This window comes from Oryx dammah, unplaced genomic scaffold (assembly GCF_014754425.2).
Source record: "Oryx dammah isolate SB20612 unplaced genomic scaffold, SCBI_Odam_1.1 HiC_scaffold_27, whole genome shotgun sequence".
Lineage (NCBI taxonomy): Eukaryota > Metazoa > Chordata > Mammalia > Artiodactyla > Bovidae > Oryx > Oryx dammah.
The window spans coordinates 9,044,069-9,055,888 of record NW_024070211.1 but is presented as its reverse complement, the minus strand read 5'-3'; the positions used below and the strand labels follow the sequence as shown (position 1 = coordinate 9,055,888).

The 11,820-nt window shown below is 41.0% G+C and overlaps 1 protein-coding gene across 1 annotated transcript; it reads right to left on the bottom strand.

The window, feature by feature from the left end:
* Positions 1-379: 379 nt before the first annotated feature.
* Positions 380-10,573, bottom strand: PDIK1L (PDLIM1 interacting kinase 1 like). Its single transcript, XM_040229651.1, has 3 exons — positions 10,462-10,573; positions 8,252-8,553; positions 380-4,370 (listed from the first exon to the last, which is right to left on the bottom strand). The coding sequence occupies exons 2-3, from the start codon at positions 8,534-8,536 to the stop codon at positions 3,630-3,632; spliced, it is 1,026 nt and encodes a 341-aa protein (XP_040085585.1). The 5' UTR covers positions 8,537-8,553; positions 10,462-10,573; the 3' UTR covers positions 380-3,629.
* Positions 10,574-11,820: the final 1,247 nt, after the last annotated feature.

Sequence of the window (11,820 nt, the reverse complement as noted above, 5' to 3'; positions counted from 1 at the left end):
TCCCCAAACTCTAAACATAAAGCAAAATCTACCTGCCTGCAAAGGCTATACCAGCAGGTGGCAGAGTTAGAAGCAGCCACAATTTTGACCCCTACTTTCCTACTCATCGCTAGGTCACATGGAGAATTGTTTTCTGTCTCTCATTTTCCCTCTGCTATTCCATTGGACCATTAAGTACACTGCATCATCTGTGCTTTATTTTGGAGAAGACATACATAATAGAACCTGTAAAAGAAAAGAATGGCTCAGATGACTTTTTATATAGAAAAGAAACCATCGACTCAACTTAAAAGATTGAAAAATTACATTCACTTATTTACTACAATTCATTCGGAGTCTGAGATGCATCCTCAGCTGAATGAGATAGAAAGAAAAATGAAAAAAAAAATCATTTATTTCAGGCAATGCAAGTTCTTCTAATACAGCAAGCTTTAAAATTTTAGAGACCTTGAAATATTGAAAGAAACTCCTATAATTCAGTCATCTTTTCCTCAGTAACAGCTTCTATTATAGAAAGTTTCATTTAATAGATAAGGCTGAAAAAATATTGCTTCAAATTTTATATGCTGTATTTTATATCTATGAAGTAAAGCATTACAGAACTACTCACAGAGCCACCAAAGCAGCAATGTAGAATTTTCAGGGTTTTTTTTGTTGAAACGCACTTTATTAAAAAAAAAGAAAAAGTCATGAACAATAAATTACAGTCATTTCCCCCTTTTATAAATTCTTCATAAAATATATTTGACAATTTTAAAAGAAAATTTCAAAAGTTGCTTTTGTTTTTGAAGTGCTGATGACTTATTTTTTGACCATTTTGTCATGCTGGTGAATTATTTGTAGCTGCTACAATAGTTTGATTGATAAACATTTTACAGTTAAAAACAACAACAACAACAACAAAGAGGAAAAAACAGACCAGCAGAAAGAACTATTCAGTGTGCTATTTATCTGACACGTAACACTTACTTCATCATAATGACAAAGTATCCCTTAGCACCAAAAAACTACAGGAACCCCATCTTTCTAAGTGACAACTAGTGCAAAATAACATTCTAGGAACTAACTGTACAATCCCATTATTTTAACTGGCCACAGCTGCCTATAAGCTTATCTGAAATATTTGGTCTTTTTTCAATTAAGACAAATTTCATAAAACACTATAAACCATGGCAAGAGACTCTATGAGGAACAATTGTTTATTGAGTACCTATTATGGGCAAGGCACTGTGCACAAACTCTTGCTTTCATTTTTCCTCTAAGCAATATCCAGGAATTTCCAAGAATCACTTTATTTCTTACTCCTTGCTGGAAAAGCCCATGGCTACATGCCATTTTAAAATTGTCATTTTATCTACTGATCTTTAGTGCTGAGCACACAGTAGGTACTTAATAAATACCTCCTGACTTAAAGAATGAAGACAAAGAATTTACTATCATTTTTCTTGGTATCATAGGCTATTTAGAATACAGGGACTTAAGAAAATTTCAGAAGAAACTTCCTGATCACCTCACATCCTTACGGCCAATGAAAGGAATAATTCCACTTCACAGGTAAACTAAAATAGTTTTCAAAATAAATCATAATTGTTAACTATTTTAAATGAGGTGGGGCCAAAATCTGTCTACTTAGGAAACCATGACATGTAGCTATTTGAAGAGCAAATGAAGCACTGGCATACCATCACCTAAGTCATCATGAATCTCTGCTGAAGTGCCATGTTATTGATACGACATTGTAATGCTTTTTTACTTCCAATAACTCAATCTACTCGGCCAAATCTGTGTTCTACTAATTTGGTGATCCAGAGGGTCAGTTATCATGAAGCTCCAGTGTATTTCCACCTCCAATTTTGAAAATAATTCTCATAATTATTAGCTTGGAAGTGTTAAAAGTACATCTTCTTCTTCATTTAAGAGGTTTTAAGTAAAACCTTTCAGCCTAAATTTTAAACTTCACACCAAGTAATGCATAGTTCAGAAATTTTATGTACTCCACTTTTTGTGCTTTTTCATTTTATAGTCCCCTGAACACATTTTAAATAAGGAAAAATTATGGTAGGAATATTCTAAAAGTTGTGGAAGTTCAAAAAAACTGAGGAGACTATGTGAACTATCAATGATTTCAATATTCTAATACCTTTAAACTTTTTTTACTTTTGACTAAAGATTCTAGTGCTTTATAAAGATTAACCTATATACAAATGGTCTCAAAGTATTAACAACCTTAAAGGCTAATGATCTGTTTTAGGAAAACTTTCTTCCTTTAGATTTGAACTATCTGCATTTACAGGGGAAAAAAAAAAATGGAGACAACCATATGGGGTTAAAAATCAAACTGACCTCAAGAAGAATAATGGTCTATTGGTTCTTCTCATAGACCATACCAAATGATTGTATAAAACTGATAACCTCTCTATTTGAAAGACATAACTGATGCCACAGTATTTTACCCATTTGCCAAACTGTATAGGTATCTCCTCCCACCTTAGAAAAAGGTGGTCAACTGAATACAACCATATCACTACCATTACTGTGTCAAATTAGACAAGAGAAAACAGCATTAGTGCCAAAATGAAAGGAATTCCAGTGATTAAATATGAGACCATACTGGAGCAGGCAATGAAAGGGTAGAACTCATTTGGTTTCTTCAGCTTTATGCTGAGGCTTAGACAAAGTCTTGAAAATAAAAAGTTAATATATATCGATTACTATAGTTTATATACAGCAAAGTTTTCAGAAACAGAAGAATCCTGTGTTCAGACTTAGATTAGATTGCAGATGCTCAAGTGTAGTCATGTCCCAATGCAGTGGTTTCATTGGTTAATTGAATGCTTGGTTACCTAAAACCTGTACCACATTGATTGCATGGCTAATCCAACTCCTGCAGCTATCGGGCACTGGAGAGCTCAAAAAACCTCAGCAGCTTTGGATCACTTACTTTCACTTACGTTTAGCCAGATAATTTTGGACTCTCCAAAATGATGTCTTAAACAAAGCTGTATAACATTATAAAAATAAAAACTTAGTATGATTTCATTAGAGGGAGGGACAGGGTAGGAAGAGGGAAGGTTCTTTTATTTTTCATTACTGATTTCACCAGCAAATCTCAAAAATCCAAACCTACATCAAATAATTTAAACAGAAGTGGCATTTTTTTTTCATATGGAATGCAAAATGCACACATTCACATACTTACATATACATAAATATATACACATACGTTTCCTTTACAAAGCTTCAAAGGTTGCATTACCAGCATGCAAACCTTTTTTTCCATGGAAATTCCTAATACTGACAAGGAATGTCTAAAATACTTAGAGACATATTTCCAGAAAACTGGACTCTTCTTTTCTTGGCTCTTATAGAGAATTTTCCTGCCAAACTTCTACCAATGATCATTTAAAAAAATTTACATCCACATTGGTAATACACTTTTAAAACATATTAATAGAATGGGCAGCTTGGACTTAAGAAAAATGAGGAAAAAAAAAAAATCCCACAATAAAATCTAAACCCTTAAAAGGTGGAGTTTAGCTTTTTATATTCTTTTTTCAGCCACATTATGTTGCATCACTGTTAAGACAGAAGCAGCATATCATCCAAGATATTTGCAAATAATATATGTGTCACGTTTCCCAGCTGCTATCTTTAAATGCAATTTGTACTAATCTGAGTTCTAGTTCAAAAGCATCTGGACGATCCTGAGGGTTTGCAGCCAGCATTTCCTTAATCAGTTGTTTCATTCGCCCATTCATAGACTTTTTCTTCACAGGAATGAGAAGTTCCATTTTGGGATTTTCCAGAAGTGCCTCCCCAACAGGCACAATCTCAGTTCCTTGTTTTACATAACTCCCCAAGAGTTCCTTCTTTGTCTCTGTATCTATGAAGGTGATCCTTTCCAGCATTGCCCAGATGATAATCCCCAGAGCAAAGATGTCAGCTTTTGCTGTATAATGTCCCTCCCACACTTCAGGAGCCATGTAGAAATCTGTTCCACAAGCTGTAGAAAGGAAACACTTGTTTACACTGACAGGTTCTTCTGGATTCTGCCCAGATGCTGAACAAACTTTACTTAGACCAAAATCAGCCACTTTGAGTGTAGGTTCCAAGTCACTGGTATCCAACCTGCTTTGAGAAATCAGGATATTATCAGGCTTCAGATCTCGATGGATGATCTGGTTTTTATGCAAGAAAGCCAGGGCACTGCTCAGCTGAAGCATGAAGCTGGTGTTAGTTTTACGATTGGGTTTCCTGGACAACAGATACTCATTCATGTCTCCTCCATCACAAAAATCCATCACAAACCACAAGTAATAGGCGCTTCTGGGATCAAAGGCAATTTCTCCTTTTAGTGAAGTCTCTACAAGCTATAAGAAAGAAAAAAACAGATTATAATCATCTGCAAGGTTTATATAATTCAGCTATAGAGAAAGAGTCACTGGTTGAGTTAGTCTCTAATTTTAATTGGAAATTCCATGAATATTTCCTTTGTTTAGTGCTTTTATATGTGCATTTTATTTTAAACTTTAGTACTTCAAACTGTCACTTTGTCCCTAACAAAAATACACCAAATTTCTAAGTCAAGAGGTAAAAACTTCATTAAAAATAGTTATATTTTGAGAAGTATCCAACTGCTTGTACATTTTCTGCATGTGTCAATGGAGCTGAATTCTAACTGGCTAGCTAATAGCTTCCTGAAAAGATCAAAGTTTCAGCACCTAGATCTGGTAGATTGCCAGCTGGGGTATAAACATCTGTTAGGATATTCTACTCCATAAAACTGCCTGAAATCTACTTCTTGCTTACTGCACTTAAACTATCAACATAATCTGTGAAACTAAGAGAAAATTATGAAGGAACAACCAGTTGTTACAGAAATAAAGTGCTCCTGTAGTCACTGATAAAACTAAAGACTGACATCATTACTGCAAGAACTTCTATAAGCAGAATGCAAATATGGAGGCTATCTCTATCAATAGATGGCTTCTAAAAACCAAATTACAAAAATCACATATGCATTTTGATATAAAAATTCAAAACTGAGCTTGTATATTTGATATAAGCTGAAAATCTAGAATAAAGCACTGTTTTACTTATATCATTATCTAATTATAACTCTCCTACCACCTGAAATTCAAGAATCTCAATTACTTCACTGAGTAGGAACTATCATTTTAAATTACAGTGCTTTGAAAGCATTTGTCCTATGGTGTCCTTTTCAGGCTCACAGGCTGAACAGAAACTCAGTAGGGAAGGTGAAGAGTTGTTGAAGAGTGAGTGATCTGCTATAAATCTACTAGTATTTCCTTTTGTCTTTTCGGTGGGCAGAGGCAAAGAACACCTCTCCATGCTATCTCCCCCATGGCAGCCATAATTGCAGTGGTCTGCAGAAGTCTTCTTTGCATACATTTTCTTTGTTGCATGTGTTTGCCACTGAGACAGAAAATGAAAGAAAAGAAAGGTCCAGATCACACAATTATTTACCAGGTGCACTGTTACTAAATATGCTCAGATTAAAGATGAGCATCATCACTCTTCTGTTAGGTCCTCTTTTCATTCTCAAAAGCAAAATTCCTAAATAGCTTTGAGCAATGCAGAGTTCCAGCATTCAAATAATGGTTTAGAGTAAAGCCAGATAGTAGATATTTTAGGCTTGACAAGCCACATAAGGTCTCTGTTCCATATTCTTCTTCTTTAAAAAAAAAAAAAAAAGTCTTAAAAAATGTAAAAACTATTTTTAGTATCCAGGCCATACAAAAACAGGCTGAGGCCTATAGTTTGAGGGCCCCTGGTTGGGAGCTACAGAAATACAGAGCCCAATCTGCTTACTGTCATGTGCAGAAGATGTCAGCCATTGGCTATCTTGCCTAAAGTCCTTTAACAGCTTCCCTGTTCTCTTAGGCTAGAGTCTAAGCTCTTTAACATGGGCTGTGAACTCTCACCCTGCTGATTTTTCTAGTCTCACCTAAAACAACTTTCCTTGTACACTGCAGTCTTATTATCTTCTTTCGGTTCTTAGAATGCTTCATGCCTTTTGCTTCTAGACATTTGTATGTACAGTTCTTTCTGCCTGGGAAGTTTTCTCACTCACTCAGCTGGCTAATTCCTCTTTACCTTGCAAGTTTTGGTTGAAGCAGTTCATAATTCCTGAACCCCAGGATTACGTCAGTTTGCCTACTACATGCACCTACGTCATCCCATACTTTTCATTCATGACACTCATGATAAGTATACATATTGGCCATAAAGTTTCTATGCATAAGATGTGTCCTCTGTTAACTGTTTGTTTTACATTTCTTCTGGGTAAGGTTTTTAGCTAACAGGAACTGACTGAATGATTCCAACTGAGAACAAGAAAGATATCTAGAAAAACATGGAGGAAAAAAAATGTAGAGAATAGTGAAGACCATACGTAGAGACTCTTTCGTCACACTATAGATTTGTTTGGTTTTACCACGTGTAAATATTGGTTGTCTTCACTAGTATAAATTTAGAGAGGGCACTTGCTAATGTGTTGGTGAATGTCTGGTTAACTAAATAAATCTGTAGAAAATATAGTTTTATTAGAGTTGCTTACGACTGAGTTCTTCCTACATGCCAAGTACTGTGTCTGCATCACCTCTTATTCTGACAAGTCCCATGGAAGGTAGAAATTATTATTCCTTACGCTTGAAGACACAGATGCTGGGGAAAGATGGGCTATTTATCCAAGGTCATACAGCTAGCAAAAAATGCCATAAGTCAAACACAGGTCTATCAGGCTTTAAAAAGATGACATAGATTACTAAACAAAAAGGCACTTTAGATTAAAAAAAAAAAAAAATCACCGAATCAAGGCTTTACATCTTAAAAAATTAGCTAGCTAATACCTAGTTATTATAACAGTTGCTCCATCTGGACTCAAGGATATCATCAGCACTAAGCCAGATGTTTAAATATCCTTGCATTTATAGTTCAATTATGCATTTTAGTCTCCAAAATTCAATGCAAAGTCCAGCAAGGTTCTAGCTACTTTTATGTGGAATGCAGTAAGAATGTTTCCGATTTTTTTATCATTGTAACTTATCTAATAAGCACTTTTAGAAGAATACAAAGTAAAACAAATAAAGACTAAATAGTTATGTTTATATTCCCTATCTTAAGAGAGAAATTAGGTTCTCAAGGCTGATATTTTTTCACCATACAATGAAACTTTAGTTTTTTATTTACATAGAATAATGTGTTTGTTTTGTTGTTCCTAGAACAAAAGCTTTTGCTGTTTTAAAACAGACTTTTGTACCCTGATGGTAAATTCTGAATTTAGACACACTCGTGGAAAGCTGTTCATGTTCCAAGAATGAGTGGACTTAAGAAATTTTGCTCTGGCCTTTAACTAGCTATGTCGGAAGTATATTTTCTCTTCAAGTATAGACCTACTAGAGATTTTGATCTATGGCACCAATCAACCTTAAAAAAAAGAACCAGACTTTCTGTTTTCCTATATTAATGCTTTCCCCAAGTCTACAGAAGAGTAATCTGGAGGCAAAAGGGTAATCTAGAGGTTACAGAGCACAAGTTTTAGCTGCCAGATAGGCCTACATTTAGCTCCCAATTCTGCCACTTGCTATGTGATTCTGGATCAATTCATTATCTATTCTAAGCCTCAGTTTCTTGATTTGTAATGATGATAATAATAGTACATTTCTCATAGGACTGTTCTGAGCAGAGTATGGAATGAATAGGAAGCCAAATGTTAAGTTGTTAGTAACATTCAGGTGCTAAGCCACTACTCCATGAAAATTCAATGGAACTGCATGGTTAGGATCTTAAACAACCTTCTAAAACACGAACATGAGTTCATGTCAGTGATAAAGAAAAGCCCAATTACCTATGGGTACTACTACTGGTTGTAGATTTTTCCCTTTTCTTCTGTCTTCAGTTCCAAAAAAATTGATTTCAAATAAGTGAACTAATTAGACTCTAGTCTCAATCACCTCTCTAGTTCCTATGCTGTCCCATTCCTATGCAGATTGGCAAGTATCATGGCATAACAGGTGGCTTATGTTATTTTTAGGTATCTGCATCACAGGTTTAAATAAAACCTTGTTTTAGAGGAAACATCTACTCAGTTCTTGGCAGACTCCTATCTATTCCTAACAATATAAACACCTGCACTTAAAAGCAGAAGTTCATCTGACTCTTTCATTCCTCTTACTGCTGACCAGTGCTACATTCAAATCATTTCTATTTCCCATTCAACCACACATACCTGTAAATAAAGGGAAGAATTAGAGCCGTGGGACATCTTTTGCACCATCCCATCTTTTTGTAGGATGCATTCCTCCAAGTGAATCACATTTGGATGTTGGCTCTTGATACTACTTAGTGCCCAGAACTCACGCAGGGCTAGTTCAACATTTTCAGGTGCATGGCATCGAATTTTCTTCACTGCCACCCGTGCAGAGGTCTTTCTGATGACTGCTTCATATACAACACCGTAACTACCTCGGCCTACCTCCCGTATTAGATCGTACTTTGGCTGGCTACTCACCATCTTCAAGGTCAAGGTTTCTGGAAAAATGAACAAAGTGCTCTGTTGAAATTAAGTATACCTACTGGCTTGAATTTCTTCTTATGCACGATTTAGTAGTTATCTATCTCACTGTCTGCAGTGCTTGAACAATATTTGCTATGCAGTGGGCAAATGTAAATATTTTAATAATAGTAACACTACTATTTAATAATAGTAACAGTAATGTGGTACTTACCATGTATCAGAAACTGTCCCAAGCACTTTATATATTAAGCTCATTTAATCCACACAACAATATTATGAGGTAGATACTGAGCATAATAGCTCATTTTGTTAAAGCACAGAGTTTAAGCAACATGCCCAAGGTCAAACAGCTAGTAACTGGCGAACCAGGCCATCTTGCTCTAACCTCTTACATGAACTACTTTAAAACACCACTGCTAAACATAAACCAAAAAGTTCATATTCTTATTTACTGATCATGAAAAAACAATCAAAACTCCTGCTTCCCCTGAAAACTGATACATATAAAACTGATACATTTCCTTAAAATGGCAAAACTCACAGTTAGAAACACAAACACCTGGCTTAGGTTTAGATACTGAGACTGTACAGAAGAAAAAATGAGTAGTTATTTTTCTTTTTTGAAAGTAAATGATCAAACTATACATATTCCTATTTTAATTTTATTTCCTTATTTCTTGCAAAATAGTTTGTGGAGAAAAATGTTCCTTTACAGATAAGCTAAGCTACTTAGAATATGGTTATTGTTCTTGTTTCAACAATAGCTATTTAGATCTAGGTCATTTTTGCCAATGAAATCTATCCTGCATATTAAGAGAACTCTCTGAGAGAGTTCTTTGGAATTCAACTTGATAAATCATTTAAAGGCAAGGGCAAAGAAAGGCCTTGCGTGGAAACACGTGTTGAATTAAGAGTTTGAAGAGTGCCTCCTCATTCTCCGAAGACCGTCAAAATTCTAATGAGCTTCAGGAACCAATTCTCATTTGTAGAATGCCAGCATGGACAAGAAAAGTTACCTGAGATTGTACAATTTTTATAGTGTACGGTTTAGGGGAACACAAAGCGACCGACAAACAGAGCCTGTCAAGTTGGGACCAGTCATTTTAAGTCGATAGAACAGATTTAATAAAGAAAATGAAAGCTTCTGAGATTACTTTTAGTCCCACTTCCTCTAACGGGACACCGCTCTTCAAATTCCTACAGTATTTCCGAGCGTCGGATTTCCTGCCACAGAATTCTCTGCCCCAGCTACACAGTGGACATTCGTTCCTGTCCTCCGTGGATCGCCAATTCCTATCCATCTCAAAGTGGCTCGAGCCTTGAAAGCTGCCCCATACCCGCCCTGAATAGCTGGGAAGGAGGGTGTTTGTCAAGTCTTTGAGATCCTGGGTCAAAACACAGCGCGGTGATGCACACCGTGCGAACCTCGGGGCCTTGGGACGGCATCCCCCCGGGCCCTCGCGCCTGCACCGGGCGCTCGGACACTGGCCGGCCCCGCTGTACACCTGCTGGCGCCCGGGAAGGGCCAGTCCCGGGCAGAGGTGTAGCCCGACGCGGCGGCTCAGGGCCCCGCTCATTGGCCAAGTATCAGGCCCTCCCCCTCTTCGGCGGCTTCCAGAGAAAACCCGGAGGGGATCCTCTCAGGGCCCTTCACCCGGACGAGCCAGTCCTGCAGTTGTCCCGACTCCTCCGGGGCGGCGGCTGAGGCCCGGGGCCTGGGGAGGAGGCCACGGGGCAGAGGAGGAGGCCGCGGCTGGGGCCGGTGGCCTGAGGGGTGCGGGCCGGAGGCCTGAGGCGCGCGGGGCCTTCCCCGGGACGACTCTGCTGACAGCTCAGTGACAGGCCGCCTGGGGCGGGTGGCAAGTGCAGGGCCCTCGGCTCTGCAGCAGGGCCTCTCTGCCGAGCCGAGGGGCCAGATTTACCTCAGGGTAGCCGCCGCCGCTTCTCTCTCTCACGGGCTCTGCAGGCCGCCATTATCGGGGAGCTCGCGCCTCCGCCGCCGCGGCCTCCAGTCAGAGGCCGGCGCGCGCCCCCGTGGTGCGCGCGGACACACCCCCTTACGCCTCGCGGCCCCGCCCCCCTCCGGCTTTCCGTAGCGCGACTCGGGACGCCGAGCGCTGGTCCCGCGGGGCGCGCGCCTGGCGCTCCGCTGGCTTCCCGACTCCTTTGACTTTCAGGAGCCGGGGGGAGTCGCGGAAGGGGGTTGCGCGCTCTGGAACGCACCACTCGTGCCCCCTCCTCGCGGGGGTGACCGGGAGCGGCGAGGCCACTCCACGCCCGGGGGCTCGGTCGCCCTCCAGCCGCAGCGGGCGCCCGCGGCGGGAGTGGTTCCTCAGCCTCAGATCCGGGCTGAGGGAAGTGCGCGCGCCTGGAGCGCCTCCCCTCCCCCGCTCCGCCCCCGTTTCTGACTTTACCGAGCTGCGGGAAGGTGTGCGGGGTAGCTGGGGCGGAGGGCCTGGGGCATCTTCTTACGCGCCGGGCTGGGATGCCTGCGGGACGCGGGCCTCTTCCGGAGCCCCGAGGCGAAGCACGGCCCGAGGTGGGAGGCCTGGCGTCCGCCCCTCCGGCAGGGAGGCTGCACCTTTTGTCAGAGTCACTGAGCCATATTTGCGCGCTGTGTAGTTGCCGAGGCGGCGGCAGCGCGGGGCTGGGTGCGATCATCTGGGAAGACGCGGTCCCCTGCCCCGCCGGCGCGGTGGTATCTCCCTTAAAGAACCCGGAGCCTCATTGTTCCCGGGCTCTGCAGCCGGGAGACGGGGGCGACGTGCCCCCGACGTGGAGGAAAGGGCCGCGGCCTCCGCGCACGCCCTGCCTGGCGGCGGCACCCGCGGACTGCACGTGGAGAGTTGGGACACCCCCCCGACGCCTCCACCACCACCTTGCGCAGCTAGCGGCAGAAGTCTGAGCCGGCCTGGACCGAGGTTAACAGCGAGGACGGCCGTGCTAGGGGCCCGACGGTCAGCCTGAGTCACTGGGGCCCCGGACTGCCGTTGGCCAGATCCAGGCCCGCATTCACCAGAGAGCCAACTCTGGACTGTCAGTTGCTCAAAGACCTGGACCTATCGGTCATTCAGTTAGTTTCACAGCTCAGTAAGCAGCCGCCAGAATCGTCCATTCCTTCTTCACCGATTTAATCCGCACCTAGTGTTTGTCAGTAAAGTGGTTGTTCCACCTCCCAGTGCTGTATAAGGCACGATGCGCAAAGAATCCCTGTTAACTGCTCCCAAGGGTCAACCAATTACCCATTTTATTTTCTGTCCTCCATTTATGGGCCTCCCGAA